The 20,838-nt window shown below is 41.4% G+C and overlaps 1 protein-coding gene across 1 annotated transcript in view; it reads left to right on the forward strand.

Moving 5' to 3' along the window:
- The window catches only part of DAW1 (dynein assembly factor with WD repeats 1), a 32,766-nt gene extending 11,928 nt beyond the window's left edge, over positions 1 to 20,838 (forward strand). Inside the window, exons 6-12 of the mRNA XM_021682995.1 lie at positions 4,028 to 4,135; positions 6,361 to 6,467; positions 7,372 to 7,474; positions 8,485 to 8,599; positions 15,565 to 15,641; positions 18,433 to 18,595; positions 20,804 to 20,838. Coding sequence (XP_021538670.1) covers positions 4,028 to 4,135; positions 6,361 to 6,467; positions 7,372 to 7,474; positions 8,485 to 8,599; positions 15,565 to 15,641; positions 18,433 to 18,595; positions 20,804 to 20,838 — 708 coding nt within the window. The remainder of the gene's footprint in view (positions 1 to 4,027; positions 4,136 to 6,360; positions 6,468 to 7,371; positions 7,475 to 8,484; positions 8,600 to 15,564; positions 15,642 to 18,432; positions 18,596 to 20,803) is intronic.

Below are 20,838 nucleotides of genomic sequence, written 5' to 3' on the forward strand. Positions count from 1 at the left end.
TTCCTTTCCTTTCCTTTCCTTTCCTTTCCTTTCCTTTCCTTTCCTTTTCTTTTTCCCTTCCTTCCTTCCTTCCTTCCTTCCTTCCTTCCTTCCTTTTCTCTTTATCTCTCTTTTTAATAGATTTTATTTTTTAGAGCAGTTTTAGATTCACAGCAAAACTGAGTGGAAGGTATAGTGATTTCCCAAATACTCCCTGCCCTGCCCCATACATGTCCCATTATCAATATCCCCCACCAAACCTGTACATTTGTTACAGTTGATGGACCTACATCAATACATCATTGTTATTTCTTTTTAGTAGTCCATTATACAAATAGTGGTTCTACCTTTATGATTAATTTTACAATTATATCCAGTATTTTTAGTTTGTATCTATTTTACATGGAGGTATTAATGTAATATATAAACTATTTGAGCTTTTATATCTTGCAGTTATTGTCAAAGACCCATATCCTACATTGACTAAGAAGATATGTAATAGGATAAACATTTGAGTACAATATCCAACCTCACCTTTTCTTTTTCAGTGACTTGCTTTTAAAGGACTGACGAATCCTTTATTCTAAGAATAAGATTCTTAGAATAGCTTTTAAAGTAACTTTTTTATATCATGTGAAATATTTAGGCTGGTTGTTTTCTGGATATCATTAGAACTCAAATTTGCATAAATAGTTTGATACTCTAAATAGCTTTTGCTATTGGGAAGACCTTGCCCTTGGCCAATTCTGTGTTACATCTTATAACAATTAGTGAGATAATTGTCTCCCTATGGGACAAATGATAGCTTTTAAAAATAACCAGCCTGCTTATTTTAGGAGTAAAATTTATTTATATTTATCTTTTGGATTCATGGTGTATTTATCCAATAAGGGCTCATGCTATGTTTAATATTTTGCTAGCCACTGGGGGATACTGCATTGCAAAATTACAACTGACCCATTAAATGGCATTCAATATGCACAAAAGACAGCTTTGTGCTAATATATAAGCCCTTTACATATATTAGCTTAGTTGCACCTCATCACAACCCTGGGAGCTAGATATTTCCCCATTTTACAGTTGAAGATGCCAGGGTATAGAGAGAGGAGGTAACTTGTCCAAAGTTGTAAGAAAGACATAATCCTCATTCTCACACTCCCTTGGAATTTTGTAAAAGTTTTCTTTATATGTAGTTCCGAGGAAGACTTTGATGTCAACAACATCAATCCAATAAATATTTACTAAATACTGACTATGTGTCGAGCACTGGACTGTATGCTTGGCATACCAGATAGAATCACACATGGTTCTTGTCCTGCAGGAATTTTGTAGTTCAGTGGAGGGAGTAGAGGCATCAGTAAATAAGTTCAGAGATGGGTTGTAGGGTGCTAGGAGTTGGTGGGGGGTTTAGTGTGGTCACCCTCCAAAGGAGGGGGGTGTTAAGGAAAGACTGTGCAGGTAGATAGCACATTCTCCCAGCAGTGAGAGCTGCACTGGTCAATGCCCAGAGGAGGTGTGCAACCGGGGTGGGTGCTTTCAGACTCAGATGACTCCATGTGGCCAAAGCAGCACTTGCCAACATTCCCCCATGATGACATGCACAGAATAGGTCAAAAGGGCTGTGCAACACACTTGCGGCGGGGGGCTGCCTGCTGCCCATGGTCAGAGGTGCTGGCTAAGGATCCTTGGTGCTGCCCTGCTGCCTGGGTTAAAGGCACCATGTCTTGTGCCCCTGCACCCCATTCAAAGCCGTATCACGTGGTGAGCATGATCGAAGTGGGGAAGGCTGGCAAGGCCACAGTATTGATTCATATGCTGTGCTAAGGAATTTGGACTTTATCCTGTGGATAACACCGTGCTATTGAGACTTTTTAGGTGGGAGGTAGCATGGTCATTTTTACTCTTTGGGGAGATCCTTCTTGTGGCAGCGTGATGTAAGATCAGAAGTAGGGGCCAGCTGGCCATCTTGTTGCAGTCCAAGCAAAGTCGACAGAGGACTGTCGTGAGGCAGGTGAAGAGAATGCGAGAGAGGCTGGAGTGGAGGAGTAGGATGGGGTTACCAGGCAGCTGTGAGGTGTGAAGGAGAAAAGGGGCCCCGGGGTGATTCCCTGACTTCAGACAATGGCAGGGCCATTCACCAGTTCTTTATATAAAAAGATGAGCCGGTTTGTGGTCATATGACTTGCATGTCTTAGATTGATCCAAGCTGCCTGTGTGATGTCCACACAGAGGCCCTTTGGGGCTGAACCAAGCACAAGGTCGGGGAAGGAGACGTGGGTGCCTGAGTCACGGGCATCGGGGTGGCCGTGGGAACCACTGAGAATTGCAATTTCTGAAAGGAAAAGGGTCAGTATGGGGAGAAGTGTGATGGCATCTTGAGCAGCTGGAGAAGAGAAGAATTCTCCAAAAGATACAAACAAGAGATAGGAGGTAAAAGAAAAAAAAGCAGAGCACTGTCAAAGCTGTCAAGAAGGAAGAGAATAGGGTGCCTGGGTAGCTCAGCCGTTAGGCGTCTGCCTTCAGCTCAGGTCATGATTCCAGGGTCCTGGGATCGAGCCCCACGTCGGGCTCCCTGCTCCATGGGAAACCTGTTTCTCCCTCTGCCTCTCCCCCCTACTCAAATCCGCTCTCTCTCTCTCTCTCTCTCTGTCAAAAAAATAAAAAAATCTTTAAAAAAAAAAAAAAAGGAAGAAAATATGGAGAACAAAGGAGTCAACACTGCAGGCGTCAGGGAGGTTAAATGGAGTGACCGAGAGAGCCTTTGGATCATTTAACCAGAGTGGTTCCAGCAGTTGAAGTAGTGGGGGATGGGCAAACATGGGCAAGCAGTGATGATGGCACACTATTTTTCCAAGGAATTTGGTTGTGAAAGGAAAAAAAGGTAGCTAAAAAAGAGTACATAGAGTCAAGGGAGGATTTATTTTTATGTAGGAAGAGCTCAAGCCTATTTATAGGCCACTAGGAGGCATCCAGTCTAGACGGAGGGAAAAATTAGTGGGCACGTCTCCTCTAGGAGTGCAGGGAGGAGGGTGTCTCAAGAGAGCAAAGGGATCCCTCTGCACCTGACACTGAAGGGAAAGGAAGTGAGGGCCAGGTGAACAAGGTCCCCCCATAGGTGTTTTCTCCGGGAAGTAGTAGGAGGCCAGGTTATCTGTGGGGGAGGGATGAGGACAGACTGGGGGCAAGAGTGGGGAAAGGGAGAATGTACAGGGCCAGAGGCACGTTCAAGTAGGGAGAGAATGGTGCTGAGGACACAGCTGAGGACAGAAGGCCCGAATGAGCGACACCTGTAATCTGCTAGGTGGTTTTCTTAAGCTGAGTGGTGAGGGAGGGCCAATGAGTGCGTGAAATGCCAGCTTGATACAGTTATTAGGAGTCTTATGGACGGTGCTGGGAAAAGACAAGGAGTAAGGTATTGAGGATGCTGGCAGGAATGATGCTTCCAGGGTGTCAGTTGAATGAGGATGGGGTGCCAGGAAAAGGCAGGGGTCTCAGTGAGATGGAAGATATCCTGGGGGTGGCTTGGTAAGGATGAAAGTGGAAGCACTGGGAAATTGTACCAAGAGATGGATGTATGGGTAGTGAATTTTCTAGAAAATGTGACGTTGAGGTCCAGGGTGTGGCCACAGAGGTGATTATGAAAGGTTGTCTAGGGTCATGGGTCTGGGCTACTGGATTGACAGCTCACACGAAGGCCAGCTAGGACATGGAATTGAGACCGTGAGCCAATAGCCAAAGTCCTGGGCAGGTGATGGAGCAGGATGGAAAGGACTGTGAGGTTAACAACAAGGAAGATGGGAGCCAGAGAGCATGAATCTCAAAGGAGGTGGGTTTGCTTTTATTCTTGCTCTTCTGTGGTCTAGATCAAAGCAGCCTCTTGCTTCAGGATTCAACCTGCAGAAAGCAGGCCACCCAAATGCCACCCTGGTATCTCACTGCAGAGAATTAGGCTGCACCTAAGGTGGTTGCATCTTGAAGCTTTTCTATACAAAATTAACAATTCAAAACTCTTATCTTTCTAAAATTTCTTCTATTTCCTGCAATTCAGGTGTGTTTATCATTCAATCCTCAAAGCACATTGGTGGCTACTGGGAGCATGGACACAACAGCCAAACTGTGGGACATTCAGAATGGAGAGGAAGTGTTCACTTTAACAGTACGTGCATAATGTCACCAGCTTCGAGGGTTTTGCATTTTCCCTAGCCATTGCTTAGCATAAGCCTATTATTTGAGTTTGTTTTTATTCATATTCTTATTACAAGATGAGTTCTACGTCAGAAGATATTTTTGAGCTATTGGTTTTCAGACTGCAGTGGAAAGAGTTGTCCCAGTTGGTTTGCTGGCTATTCCTAAAGACTTTGATGGGGGAGCTGAGGAGGCCACATGGGCTTTTTTTATTTTGACTAGCTTCCTTCTGTAAGCCATACCACGGACAGCTTAAATTCTAGTGCCATCCATCTGGCTTAAAGCCAAGTAGGCGGAGGCTAGCACTTTCTGGAAGAGGCAGAATTGGAGAAACTTGCCAGAAGATTCCTTAAAACGATAACCGTTAACACTCTCCTCCACTACCCGCCGGTCTCAGAAGCCTCCTGTATTACAAAGTCTGAAATGACAAGGGGTAAGTGGCAGGAGGAAAAAGGCTAAAGGGCACTGCCCAGAGAGCAAGAGTTGGTGGTGTATCTCCACGGGGGTCTCTGTCTGTCCCTACCACGCGCCCAGCACCTTCCTCCCACCTGCTCTCTCTGCTTCTTCCCACCCCAGCCCAAACAACTGGACACACATAGGGGGATTCTCTGGGCCAATCAGTGGGAACAGCTGGGTGGGAAATCCAATTCTTTTTTTTTTTTATCCTTTCAAATTATAAATGGATTTCAAATTAGGACCCCTTTCCTAGGAGAGCTTTTCCTAAGAAAGTAAAAAAAAAAAAAAAAAAAAAAGGACTAGAAAGAGAGAAAAAGCACTCTTTTTAACAAACACCAAGGGATTTTCTGAATTCAGAGTGCCAACTTTAATTAATATAAGTATACTCTTTTGATCTTTGTTCTCATCATTTCTGTGGGTCACTGCCTCTTCACTACCTCGTCTTTTAGACAGATGCCTAATGCTCTTGGAAAGGATGTCTCTCCCTCGGCACACCTACACCTGTCTGTCGCCAGATGACACATTTGTCTTGCGTGTTTGGAATTTTCATGTTCAGCTACATTTAATGTTTGCCATTTAGAATCAACCAGAAATTTGATGTGCAAATGAACACTTTCACTATTGAAAAAAGTAATGTTAATTTGCCAAAATAATTTGGGAAACAAGGGATATACTGCAAGCAGAGTCTGCTGCAGAGAGGGGCTTCCTCCCATTGTCTCAGAATGTTTGATGCATCGGCCCTAGACAGGGACCAAGTGAAAGTCAGACCAAAGGCCAGATATTTCTTAACCTATTTAATGTTAAATCATTGTAAGAGGGGCGCCTGGGTGGCTTGGTTGGTTAGGGGGTGCTTTTGGCTCAGGTTATGATCTCAGGGTCCTGGGATGGAGTCCTGTGTGTTGGTCTTCCTGCACAGCGGGGAGCCTGCTTCTCCCTCTCTCTCTGCCCCTCCCCACCCAGCTCTTGTGCTCTCTCTCTCTCAAATAAATAAAATCTTTAAAAAAATTATCATAAGAATATCCTTTTTTTAAGTTAACTTTATCTCACAAACTTGCCTATCACCTATTGTTAACCCATAAAGCCTACAGCCTTTTTTTTTTTTTAAAATAAAAGACTTATTTATTTATTTTAGAGAGAGAGACAGACAAACAGAGGACAAGAAGAGGAGGGGCAGAGAGAGAGAGAGACAAGCAGGCTCCCTGCTGAGCGGGGACCCCTCTGCGGGGCTGGATCTCAGAACCCTGAGATTATAACCTAAGCCAAAACCAAGAGTCAGACACTTAACCTTAACAGACTGAACCACTCAGGTGCGCCAGCCTTTTTTTTTTTTCTTTTTTCTTTTTTTTGCATACAGCCTTTTAAAAATTATTTTCAAGACAATGTGAAAGAAGCCCTCTGATTTCCGAAATCATGTCCTCTTCCTATCCATTAAAACAAACAAACAAAACCCAGTTTTATTTAGTTTTACTAAGTTAAATGGACTTTAGTGTATAATTCAACTTTTAGTAAATTTATGAAATTGTGCAACCTTCACCAAACTCTAGTATTCAAAATTTCCCCAAAAAGATACCTGTGCCCACTTGCGGTCTCTCCCTATTACCACCACCAGCCAACTACTAATCTCTTTTTTCCCTATAGAGTTTTTCCTTTTCTCGCATTTTCTTTTAAACTGTGACATTGTGCATTTGTAGAGATTGTTTTTATGCAGGTAATGCATGATGATATCCACTCTCTTTCTAGGGACATTCAGCTGAAATCATCTCTTTGTCCTTTAACACCTCAGGAAACAGAATCATCACGGGATCTTTTGATCATACCGTTGCAGTGTGGGAAGCTGATACTGGAAGGTATTTTCTGTCTTTAAGGATTTTGTAATTTGGATCAGAGGGTTAAGAAGACTGTCTTTGCTGTTCACTAGTTCAATCTCCTATCTATTAACTGTGCTTTGGACTCTATAGGAATAGGATTCACCGAAAATAAATTAATTCATTATTTAATGATATTTCTGATGCAGAAAAAAATGTGTGTTATCTTGGAATTCTGAGCAAATAATGCCACACAGAAACATAAAAGGAGAATGTTAACAATAGCCTGGGTGTATGGCTATTATTTGTTCCATGTACTGTGTAATCCAATTTCAATGGCTTGTCATTATGGCAGGCATGGATATCATGAGTAAATAAAATTATGGCTAATTTTCCAAATTAAATTTAGTCCAACAACTTCAATTTCCTTCCTAATTATTTTGGGTTCTAGTTGCTAAGAAGTTAACTAAATTAGACTATTTGCGTTGGAAAGCTCTACCTTGGACTTGCCTGCATCTTGATAGAGGGGCTAAGTACCAGGGGTTACTACAAGATGGATACACCAAGAAATGAGGGAGAAGGAAGGGCCCTTCAGACATTTGATGGGTAGTTTCTGAACTACCAAGGGGTCCACTGGTCTGGTATAGGAATACTTCCAGAATTTCAGACCAACTGTATTATTTTTTACCCATGGCTTTCTGAAGTCTTAAGTAATGTTTTTATTTTTGAGTGCTTCAAATGTAAGTATATTTTTGCTGAAATGAAATTAGTAGTCTAGTTGACTGTTTTTGAGTTATACTACAACTATCATTGCTTTGTCATCAAAGATATTATTTTGTAAAAAACAAAATTTTGACTCTCACACCAATGGGCTTGACATCATTATTTGTGCACATATGCTGAAACAAGGCGTCTTTCACCAGTGTGAAACCTTTCCATTTTGTAGGAAGGTGTATACCTTAATCGGGCATTGTGCTGAAATTAGCAGTGCTCTATTCAACTGGGATTGCTCTCTGATATTAACTGGCTCTATGGACAAAACCTGCATGGTGAGCTCAAGAAATATCTTTGCTTTACAGTTCTCCTGTGTGCACTTTTTACTGTGTCGGACAGTCTTTGCAACATTACCTCATCTCAAAGGGGCTGTAAAATTAGGATGTTAATTTATAAATAATTGGTATTTTTAAATGTTAAGTTTCTGATCCCCCAGGTTTAAAAGAATTATGATAGAGTGAAACCATGTTAATTGAATCAAATGTATTACAACATCTTATTTTATTATTTTATTTTTATTTTATTTTATTTTTTTTTTTTTTAAGATTTTATTTATTTGCGAGAGAGACAATGAGAGACAGAGAGCATGAGAGGAAGGAGGGTCAGAGGGAGAAGCAGACTCCCTGCTGAGCAGGGAGCCTGATGTGGGACTCGATCCCGGGACTCCAGGATCATGACCTGAGCCGAAGGCAGTCGCTTAACCAACTGAGCCACCCAGGCGCCCACAACATCTTATTTTAAAAGACATGTTATTTTTCTTTAATGTCTCTCTGTTCATTTGTTAAACTTTGATTAGAGTGAATCTCAAGGAGGCTCAATACAATATTTCCCTGCCTTTAAATTTCTGTTGCTAAGAGCTTAGGCTCTGGAATTAATATCTGATTACATACCCGATGTATTACAACCTTAATGCACTTTTCATTCTCTAGCATTATAGTTTCAGATCAAGCTCCTTATCATTCGATGACCTTTTTATGAAAAGAGGACATTTTCACTCCAATCAGTGAGGCGTGCACTTTGAGATCTTGCCTAATATAGTGGCAGATTTGCACTATCCATTCTAAATGTCTGTCTCTGGTCTTCTCTTTGTCGAAAGTGTGCCTTGTGAGACGGTTGACTGTGGTCTCTTGTCGTGAATCCATGTAAACTTAATGGAGCATGTGAAAATTGTACACATGATCTTGGCACAGTTATTCAGCTAGCCATAAGTATGTCATAAGGCCTACTTCTTCCCATTTTTGCACTTCAGACAGGAAGTCATAGTCACCTTCTTTTTCTGTTGTAGCTGTGGGATGCCACAAATGGAAAATGTGTGGCAACGCTAACAGGCCACGATGACGAAATACTAGACAGCTGTTTTGATTACACTGGAAAACTTATTGCAACTGCTTCAGCCGATGGTAGGTCATCTGTTCATATATTTAAGTTGTTTGATAAACATGTATAATTCTACACTGTAGGTCATCTACCTGATGACCAGCTGTGAGAGAAACTACATCTGCCTCATCTCTGTGATGTTGGTCATTACACTCTGTCAGTATCACATCCTTGGTAACCACAGGTTATAATGTCTGCGTCATCTCCTTGACAACCACATCTGATGTTATACTGGGCCTTCGCATCTTCACATCCCCTGGGTGACTACATATAATGGTATATTCTGGGTCATCGCCCTAATCATGCATTATGCTATACCACGTCAACCTCATCAACCTGACCACCATCCATGGAGCTATAATAAATCTGCATTATCTCCTTTATACCATATGTGCTGCATGTAACACATCTTTGTGATGAACATATGTGATGCTATGCTGTACATCATGTTCTTGCTTACCACTTAGGATTCTACCCCGGGTCTGCATCATCTTACTGGTAACTGTGGGCTGGTAGTACACTACGCGTGCCTCAGTTCATTGAAGACCACAGATGATGCTACAAGACATCTATGTCATTTCCCTGTTGACCATGTGTGCTATTCTGTTTTGCCCACCTCATCCCTCCAGGACACATGTTACATGCTATATCTACTCCATCTCTGGGTCACCAAGCAAGATACTGCATTATGTATCATCATCATCCTGATGACCATGCATGATAATACACCATACTCGAATTTTCTTAAAAACCATGTATGATATTACACTCTACCTATATCATCTCCTCGATTGTTGCATATGATGTGTACTATGTCAGCATCATCTCCTTGATAACCATGTGTGCCGTGATACTAGAACTCATCTTGATGACAAATATCTGTGATGCTACACTGTATCTGTGATATTTCACTGAAAACCCCATATAATGCTATGTGATGTCTGTATCATCTCATTGACAACCATCTGTATTGGTATACTACATATACACTATGTCCTGGATGATAATTTATGATAGTAAACAACAGGTCATCCTCATGATAACTATGTATTCCTGACAAGCATGTAAGAGGCTACACAACTTCTGCCTCATTCACTGGCCCCCCCGTCATTATATCATATCCATGACCACCACATGTGATTCTGTGTCTGCATCATCTCCTTGACAACCACATGGGATGCTCCATCTACACCATCTCCTTGGCACGCATATGTAATGTTATACGAAGTATGTCATCTCATGCCATCACCCAACCATGTGTGGTGCTGTTCTATGAGTCATCACCTTGATAATAAAGTATGATGCTACACTACACTGCATGTCCTCTTCCTGAAGACTGCAGATAATTCTACACCACCCCTGTGTCATCCACCTAATGATCATGTATGGAGCTGTGCTAAGTCTATGTTATCCCTTTAATGACCATGTATGATGCTATGTTGTGTCTATATCATATACCTGACTGCTGTGTTTTAATTTACAGTCCTTGTCATTCTCCTTAAAATCATGTATGATGCTACACTATATTTTCATCTAATCCTTTATAACCATGTATGATACTCTACCATACCTTCACCATTTCCTAGAAATTTATGTGTGATGCTGTAATATTTCTACCTCATCACCTTGACAAACACGTCTTCAAGGTCTTCTATGTCTGGATCCCTTCATTTACAAAACTGCATGATTCCACGTTAAGATATAAGACTATATCTTTGAAGTCTGCTTATCACACTATCCTTTAATGTCATCTCCTTGAGTGCTATGTGTGAGGTTATCATGTGTGTTATCTCCATGGTAGGCTCCTATGTTATGCTCTCTGTGCCCACAATTAATGAGGTTATGTGATGTTAAAGTGTGTCACTTCACTGACCTCCATTGATGATGCTATGCTCTGATTGCCTCCTCTCTCTGGCAACCGTTCATGATGCTATACCTTATATCATATTCTGATAACCACATCATCTCCCTGACAATCATTAAGATGCTATGCTATTTCTGTGTTATCTCCTTAAAAACATGTATGGTGTTATACTATGTCTGTATCATGTTCTTCACAACGACATCTACATCCTCTTCTTGAAAATCATGTGTGATGCTCTACTATGAGAGTTTCCTCAATTACCACATATGAGGCTACATAATATATGCATCATATCCTAGAAAACTATGCTGTTATGTGAAACCTCCAAGACAAAAGTGTGTGTGATGCTCTACTACTACTATCTCATCCCTTTAAACAACCCTGTAAGATGCGATAGGATGGACTAGATGATTTCTGTATCACGTCCATGATAATCACTGTACCGTGTCTGTGCCATTTGGAAAACAGTATGATGATACATTATTTCTGTGTTATTTTCTTATTTTTATGCTGAAATCTATATGTCTCATATTCCTGATGAGCACCTATGACATTACAACATGTCTGTGTCAAGTCCATTATATCCACATATGACGCAGATTATGTCTATGTCATCACTCTGATGTCCACATATGACACTACACTATGTGTCATCTCCCTGATAATGTATGTCACCATGCTACATTTGCATCATTCGCCTGACAACCAAAGTGATGCTACACTATTTCTGGGTCATCTCCTTGACAACCATCTATGAAGTTATACTATGTCTCATCGTGTCTCTGACAACGGATGAAGCTATATGCTATGTTTGCGTATTTTTCTAATAATCCTGTATGATGCTCTATTATGGGTAGTCCCCTGACAATCATGTATGATGCTGTGAGTATCTGTGCCATCTGGTCCACCATGTATGATGCTACAGTATGTCTGTGGTAAGCTCATGTAATGCTATCGTGTGACTGCATCATCTCTTGTATAACTGTATTCATTTGCCAGGGCTGCCATAGCAGAGTACGACAGACTGAGTGGCTTAAACAACAGGAATTTCTTTTCTCACAATTCTGGAGGCTATAAGTTTGAGATCAATGTGTTGGCAGCCTTGGTTTCTTCTGAGGCCGGCAGGTGACAGTTTTCTCCCTGTGTCTTCATGTGGTCTTCCCTCTGCATGTGTCTGTATCCTCATGTCTTCTTCTTATAAGGGCACCAGCTGTTTTGGGTTAAGGCCCACTCTAATGACCTCATGTTAATCTATTTCTTCTTTAAAGGCTCAAACTCCAAGTAAGTCAACTTCTAAGGTACTCGGGGTTAGGAATTCAATATAGGAGTTTTGTGGGGGACACGATTTGGTGCATAACACCATGTCTGACATAGAGCATGTTTGCATTTTCTGCCTAAAGGCTTCTCTCTCCTTGCAAATCCCAGGGTATGACATGTCTGCCTCATGTCTTTGGTAATCATATGTGAGTCTATGCTATAGACCATCTTTCTGACAACCACATATCATGCTACACTATGTATCATCTTTTAACCTGCTCTATATGATGCTACATTGCGACTTCCCACTGTCCTGATAGCCATGGATGACGCGGTAATATGGGTAAGCTCCCTGATGACAGTGAATGATGCTTCATGATGTCTGTATCATATCCTTGACAAATACATATGATGCCACACTCTGTATCAAATTTAAGTGTACGTCATGGTATGTCATTACTACTGAATGTTTCGATAAATACATCATGCTGTACCATTAGTCATGTCTTTGACAACCTCTTAGGGATATATGCTGTATATGCTATACTATGTTTAGGTCATCTCCTTGATAACCATGTGGAGTGCTACACTATTTTGCATCATCTCCCAGATGACGATGTGTGATGATATAGTATGTGTCATATCCATGATGGCCTTATATGGTGCTATAATATATCTGTGTCATTGGTTGATGATCCATTATGTTGCTACACTGGGTATGTGCCGTCTTCCTGTAGTCCACAGATGATTCTACACAACATCTCCATTGTCTGTTTGATGTCATGTATGATGCTACACTGTGTGTTTTCATCTCCTTGACAACCACACACCATGCTCCACTATGTCTACATCATCTCCGTGATGACCACCTGTGACACTATATTATATCTGTGTCACCTCCCCATGAATGCATATCATGCTGTACTATGATTATGTCATCACCATGTCAGCACACTTAAGCCTACACTGTGTCTAAGTCATCTCTTTGATAATCACACATGATGTTTCATTATGTCTAATTCCTTTAGTGACCGACCCTATGTGACGCTACATCATGTCCAGGTAAACTTAACAGCCATTTAAGAAATTCTAGCAAAAATGGGATGCTGTTTTCAGACATGACTTGTTCTTTGATTTGTTCCTTGTGACTAACATACTGTTAAGTAGTCACATATCCTTTGTGTTATAATCAGTTGTAGAATTTTGCCCGTGATTCATTTTAATAACAGTCTTTATTCCACCTTGGTCTCCCTTTTCAAAATTACATTTGCATGCTGTTCCCTTACTCACTAGGACTTTTCAAAGGTGATTCTTTGATCATACATAAAGTTCTTTCTATATCCTGGAATATAAACACCCTGAATTTGGAGAACTCTATCTTTCAAAGTAACTATGTTCTTTTTCATCTTCTTACAGAGCTTAGCTTTTTAAAATCATCCCTCAATGGTAATTAATCTACCCTTTTTATTTTAAATATCATTCTCACTTATATAAAAAAAAAATCCATTCAACAAGAATAGGGAAGCTACTTTGTGCCAGGATTTGTTTTAGGAACATGGGATATATCAATGAACAAAAGAGAGAGGAATTCCTTCCCTCGTGGAGCTATATTTTGGAGGGGGAGACAATGAAGAATAACATATATGTGTTTTCCATAGAATGTTAGAATATAAAGGATGTTAGATTATAAAGAATGTTAGGAGTTTGTCAGCACTATGGGTGGAGAAACAAGCAGGGTCTGGGGATCAGGATGCTGAGAGATGGATGAGAATTAACTGCAAGTTCAATAATTCTTTTGTTTTCTCTATCATCTTATATGTCCCCTAGCAGTGATTCCATTCTTTCCTTGATCAATAAGACATTACTTCAGGGGCGCCTGGGTGGCTCAGTTGGTTAAGCGACTGCCTTCAGCTCAGGTCATGATCCTGGAGTCCCTGGATCAAGTCCCGCATCGGGATCCCTGCTCAGCGAGGAGCCTGCTTCTCCCTCTAACCCTCCCCCCGTCATGTACTCTCTCTCTCTCTCTCTCTCTCTCTCTCATTCTCGCTCTCTCAAATATATAAATAAAATCTTAAAAAAAAAAAGACATTACTTCAAAAAAACTTTTTTTTTTTTTCCTTTGGTATGTTTTGTAAACCTCTTCTCACTCTGCATCTTCTAAGAAGTCTTGATGTTTGGAGACATCTTGTTTACTTAACTCTGCTTCTTGCTTCTCATTCCCTACTTAAAACTGGATCCATTCAACAGGGGTTAGTTGAAGCTGTGAAATGACATCTGTTTCTTCCCATTTATCACCTTTTACTTCCTCATTTGAATCACTCTCAAGGCTGCATTATTTTTTGGTGTCTTATTCATATTTCTATCTTTTAAAAATATAGTTTTAGGCGATATTATTTCTGTGTTTTCTGAAGCTTAAAAATGCTTTTGAGAAATTTGGAGAATTACTGTAGGCAGGATATTCATTTTTGTTGTATTAACACATTCTTTTTTTTAAAGATTCATTTATTTTTTTGAGAGAGAGAGAAAGAGAGCAAGTGAAGGTGGGAGGGGCAGAGGGAGAGAATCCCAACCAGACTTCCTGCTGAGCACAGAGCCCAATATGGGGCTTGATCTCACAACCCTGAGATCACGACCTGAGCCGAAACCAAGAGTTGGACACTCAACTGACTGAGCCACCCAGGCACCCCAATATTAACACATTCTTTTAAAAAAAAAGATTTTATTTATTTATTTGAGAGAGAGAGAGAGAGAGAGCATAAGCAGGGGGGAGGGGCAGAGGAAGAGGGAGAAGCAGACCCCCGCTGAGCAGGGAGCCTGATGTGGGGCTCGATCCTAGGACCCTGGGATCATGACTTGAGCCAAAGGCAGACGTTTAACTTACTGAGCTACCCAGGCGCCCTATTAACACAATCTTAAAACACATTGGTCACTTTAAGGCTTTTGAAATGTCCGACTAGCAAGGTTTATATTTTTAGTCATATTAATTGTAAAATAGCAATTTTCATCTATTTCTTCCTGAAGTTGACATTGTCAGAAGGGCAAGTAAAAAATTTACTAAGATGTTTTGCTCTTCTCTGAATGAAAATTAAGTAACCAAAATTCTCTATCGTTACCAATTTTGCCTCTATGTAATTTTGTAATTGCAATAAGAGAGCAACCTTCATCCGGCCAGAAAAATTTTAACTTTTTCTCTGACAACAATTTTACTACTGCTGTTTTTCTCCTTCTACATTTATTTAACTCCTCCATTCCTTAATTCTAAGGAAATGTCTATACCATTTCTTCCTTCCATCCACTCCATCCATCCATCCATCCAGCATCCACTTATTGAGTGTCTACTGGGAGCTTGGCACTTCTGGGCCCTGGGGATACAACAGGGAACAAACCATTCTACCAGCTCTTTCTGTAGAAAGGCTTCCCTGGTGCCTGTTCTTTGCCCAGCGAGTAGCGGCTGTTGCTCCATTTCAGGAAGGCCTCTCGAACCTTCTGTAACCTTAGACTCCTATTTGGTGTGTGATGCTGGTCTGGCTGCTTATTTCATCGCCCGCCTCTCAGAACTTGTTTTGATTCTCCCTTTTCCCATTACAAACTTTTTCTTTGTGGATTCCTCCCCCCCACCTTTTCTACCTTGGAACCTATCATTTCTTCTAAGAAGCTCGGGGCTAGAGGGGCATCCTGCTTCCCCTCTTCTCCTGCAGTGGCGCCAGCTTACATTTGCAGTTTTAGGTGATGGCTCTCACCACAGGCAAAAAGACAAGCAGCACAGAGCCTGTATGTCAGAGGAATAGATATTCCATAATTCAGGGCACATGGCTCAAAGTTCTGTATTTTGGATGCATTCATATGTGTTTCCACTCTTTCAAAAAGGAACAGCAAGAGTTTTCAGTGCAGCCACAAGAAAATGCATTACCAAATTGGAAGGCCATGAAGGCGAAATTTCAAAGGTGAGTTGCTTTCTCATCTGGAGCAATTTATTTAGTTTTAAAAACATAGCATGCTTAGTGTAAATAGGTCTGTTGGCACTAGGGCTTGTCCAATTATCTCACTCTTTCTAGAAATCAGCTACCTAAAAATTATATTTTTAAGTGTGACCTCAAACTTAGCATAATAAAAGATTCCTAAAACCTTTTAAAAAGTATAAAACAGCATTTTTTCTCAGCCATCAGCAAAAGATTGAGTTCGCTGAAAATACCTATTAAAGCTATTTAAGAAACTTACAAAGTGCTTTTCCTGGTCCTAGCAGACACACAAGTATATTTTATGCAAAAAACATGCTGTGCAGCAAGTATCAAGTGTTTCATAAATTAGATGCAATTGAGAAAGTATTTCCTGGAAATATTTAACACTTAACAGAGTTTAAAATGACCTACTTTGAAACTTCAAGGCTGTAGCTTACGATTTTGTCTAAGCTCCTCCCACAAGCTGATTCACAGAGCAGAGCCTTCCAATCAGTGATCTGAGGTTTAGCTGTGTCCTCCAAAAACTCTGGAAACGCCGGGACTTGGTGACTCTCAGCTCCCACCCAGCTCAGCCCAGTTCCTTCGTCTCATACCTGAGATCAGATTTGCTCCTTCCTTTTAAAGGATCAGTTTGATGGCTTCAGGTCCTGGAATGTTGCCCCTGGACCCTGGAACGGCCTCCTGTTGTACTCTCCCTCCCCCTCCCTCCTCTGCACCTGCTGCCAGTGGCCAGGAGCCCCTGCCCTTCAAGGTTGGTCTCTGAGGCCACACAGAACACATCTCTTCCATAGGCTAGGAGGCATTAGGGCCTGGCAGGAAGGGAGATAGGGAAGTGTGGATGTGGGAGACAGCTTAGGAAGAGAGCCCAGGCCATGTTGCTGAGTGACTGGTCTGATAACCATTGATATGCATGATGTGGTCCACTCAACAAGCGCACATGTTTTTGTGTATATAAAGAGTTCTCACACTCTATATTGCATTTTAGGTTTATGCGATACACTACTTATTGAATTGCCATTCAGCAATGGCGTTTCTATGGTATACAAAGTTAAGGTATTCATTCATTCATTCAGCAAATGCTTTTTTTTCCCTTTTTTTATTATGTTATGTTAGTCACCATACAGTACATCATTAGTTTTTGATGTAGTGTTCCATGATTCATTGTATGTGTATAACACCCAGTGCTCCATGCAATACATGCCCTCCTTAATACCCATCACTGGGCTAACCCATCCCCCCCACCCCTCTGCCCTCTAAAACCTTCAGTTTGTTTCTCAGAGTCCATAGTCTCTCATGGTTCGTCTCCCTCTCCGATTTCCCCCCCTTCATTTTTCCCTTCCTTCTCTTAATGCCCTCCATACTATTCCTTATGTTCCACAATTAAGTGAAACCATATGATAATTTACTTTCTCTGCTTGACTTATTTCACTTAGCATAATCTCCTCCAGTCCCATCCATGTTAATGTAAAAGTTGGGTATTCATCCTTTCTGATGGCGAGTAATATTCCATTGTATACATAGACCACATCTTCTTTATCCATTCATCTGTTGAAGGGCATCAAGTCAAAAAATGGGCAGAAGACATGAACAGACACGTCTCAAAAGAGGACATACAAATGGCTAACAGACACATGAAAAAATGTTCATCATCATTAGCCACCAGGAAAATCCAAATCAAAACCACATTGAGATACCACCTTACACCAGTTAGAATGGCAAAAATTGACAAGGCAAGAAACAACAAATGTTGGAGATGTTGTGGAGAAAGGGGAAACCTCTTACACTGTTGGTGGGAATGCAAGTTGGTACAGCCACTTTGGAAAACAGTGTGATGGTGCCTCAAAAAATTAAAAATAGAGCTATCCTATGACCCAGCAACTGCACTACTGGGTATTTACCCCAAAGACACAGATGTAGTGAAAAAAGGGCCGTATGCACCCCAATGTTCATAGCGGCAATGTCTGCAATAGCCAAACTGTGGAAAGAGCCAAGATGCCCTTTAACAGACAAATGGATCAGCAAATGCATTTTGAGAGCTTTCCCTGTGCTAGGCATTGTACTGGGGACACAGGGACAAAAAAAGCCATGTTCTTGATCCTTGTCCTCATCAAACCTTCAGTTATAGAGGTTGTGACCCAAATCGTTATCTTACAGTGACTTAGAGAGGGTTATAAGCGTGGCGCCCAAAGAAATAGTGAACTAACCACTTCCTTTGGCAGTCGCTCAGATACCGCTTGGCACATAGGAGGCACTCAGGACATATTTATACAACGTGCTTTACTTTGAGTGGCAGTAAAACGAAAGTTCCCCCAACATTCACTCGTTCTGTGGCACAGACTGAAGGACGATCTATATGCTTCTGATTAAAGCAGAAAGTTGGGTTATAGGGATAATATGGAGGCTTGGGTGTGAAGGAACCTGACTTGTGTTCTTATCCACACCAGGGCTGTCTCTTTGTTTGTATGGAGAGACTTGCATCTTGAGTCTTTGGAAAGAAGCTAGGTGGGGAATACTCGAATTAGAAGGGAGCTTTGGTCTTTATCCTTAGAACTGTGGGGTGGGGGTGGGGTGGCCAGTTATACTTTTCTGTCTAGACTTTAATTTTCATGTATTAGTCCCTGCAACACCCCCCCCCCCCAGGAAGGAACTGTTCTATGTAAGAATAAATGTCAAGCAGGGAAGATGACAGGTGCTTAGTCATGTTCCCCTTTTGCCGATTAAAAATATATCAGGAATCAAATTACACAAACCTGTCATTTTCCTTTCTCTCTTGTAGATTTCTTTCAACCCCCAAGGGAATCATCTTCTGACTGGCAGCGCTGACAAAACAGCTAGAATCTGGGATGCTCAGACTGGTCAATGCCTCCAGATTCTCGAGGGGCACACGGATGAGATCTTTTCATGTGCTTTCAACTATAAAGGCAACATAATCATTACAGGTATGGGAGAGAGAAACACATAGACTTGGTTTTCTTTTTCAGTTGGCTATTAGAGTTTCCAAGCTGAATACCAAAAGGATTTTACTGCTCTCCCTGCCCCCTCTTGCAGGGTCCCTGGTGCATGCCCATGCTTCCCACACCCGTGATTTAATTTTAGTTGCATGTGGGACCACAAGGGTGAGCTCTGACTATAAGGCTTTGTTGAATTTTGAATTTTAGTTGCTCTTAACAAAGAATTCAGTAACCTGCCTTACTGGTTACCACCTCTCCCCAGGCAGTGCCCACCGAATGGTTAATATTCAGTTGTCAGTAAGTATTATAACTAAAACAGGCTAGGACACAAGTTCTGCACTGTTGGACTTCCAGCCCATGAGAGATTTATTCTTTGAGCTAAGTTGTTTTCTCCTTGGTTGCCCCCTGCTAACACCTTAATATTTGGGGGAAGAGAACCCATATTGAGCATTTTTCAACCATTAACAATTTATTGTGAATTAATTATATTAGAAATGTTTTATAAGAACTGGATTGAGAATAGGTTAACTTCGATTGTGGAAAGTGACAAGAGTATGGTGTGATGTTAGTGCGGTGCCTCTGGAAACAGGCCCTAGCAGGGAGTGGGGTGGTAAAGCTGTGTGGGGTAGGGGCGCCCTAAGGGGACACAGAGGACATAATCTGCCTAACTCCAGTGATTCTTACTGTGTTGAGCAATTTCAAAATTGCTTAACTGGTCTAATAAGTTAAATGTCCCACGTGCAAGGTTGACTTTCTATATTGGCTGCTTAAGTAGCTTCTTAGTCATATAACTTCAGGGGTGCTGAGAATAATCTCCCTTTTTGCCCTAAAAACCTCATGTTACTATTTAATTGTGGATAATTTCTAAAATTATGGATTACTTTCTGGAGTTTATGATTTGCTAGCGTCACTAAAATGTAGGTACTCTTAAGGCACTACCATAATAACCCACATATTTTATTGTGAGCACAATGTCAAATCCTTTCCCATGACGAGGAAAGAGGTGGGAGGCAGTGATGGGGGCACCAGAAGCTCATGTAGGAAGCTGATGGCAAGTAAGGAAAAGGAAGCTGGGGCTGTTTTGTCAGAGGACCAGCCTTTTCTAGTCTACATAGTTCATGTTAGACCAGCTGTGTGGTACCTCTTCCCGGAGTCACAGGAGATCCTAAGAGACTTTAGGGAAGAACATTGTTTATGCCTTGTTTTGCTGCTGGCATTTGCACTCCTGAGCTTGTTAAGACATTACTGATTTATTTAGTGTCTCTCAAAGCACCAAAGTGCTAAATACTGGCCTGCTGGATGGGGGAGCTTACTACAAGGGGGGTGACACTTCTGTCTTGTCATCACCAGAACAATCACTTTGTTTGAATGGATCTACCCCCTTTTCTTGATGGGCCCAGGTGTGATTAACTGCTTGAGTTTTCATGGGCTGCCTGAGGTTGGGCCTGAAATCACAAAATGGAAGGAACTTGGCCAGCATGGTCATTAATCTTTTTTTTAGAAGATGAGGTGTCTTTTGGTGGATTGAACAGTTTTTATAGGCTCTCCCAATCCATGTAACCAGCACACTTCTTATATTAATGTTATGTGCCTGGCTCCCAAAGGTCAGAGAACCAGCAGTGCCCAGCGCTGCTCCATACCAGAGTGGTCATTTCCAAAGGCAGAGTGAATGTGAATGGCACCCTTGGGCAGCAGTTGATTAGAGCTGCTTTGGAAGAGTGTCTATCATAGCAGTGGGGAGGTAAAAGAATGCACATTTCACATTTTACCAACAATGAGAAAAATCCGTTGACATTTTGAAATGTTCTGAAGTGGAATGTGTTGCCGCCTCATAAGTTAATCACCCTGATCTGGTGATGTTCAAATTCACTGTCTTTCCACTTGACTGCACTGTTTGAGGGGAGGGCAGAGGGAATGAGCAGAGGGGAAGGCTGCATTCTCAGGGGTCCAGTTCTGAGATGCCATGAATCTCACACGTATGAGTAGGACATGAACTTGCCCAATTGATGACTGACAGGAATCATTAAAAATAGAAAATTCTTGCCCCCAAAATGCCGGAGCAGCTCAAAGACTCCACAGCTGGGCACATTGAGTACATTGACCATCGTCAATGTCCCAGAGAAGATCAACTTGTAAAAAGGGAGAGTTAGTGAATGAAATAAAGAAAAAATAACTTGGTGAAATTTGTTTTATTAGGTAGCAAGGATAATACATGTAGGATATGGCACTGA

This window comes from Neomonachus schauinslandi, chromosome 3, assembly GCF_002201575.2.
Source record: "Neomonachus schauinslandi chromosome 3, ASM220157v2, whole genome shotgun sequence".
Classification (NCBI taxonomy): domain Eukaryota; kingdom Metazoa; phylum Chordata; class Mammalia; order Carnivora; family Phocidae; genus Neomonachus; species Neomonachus schauinslandi.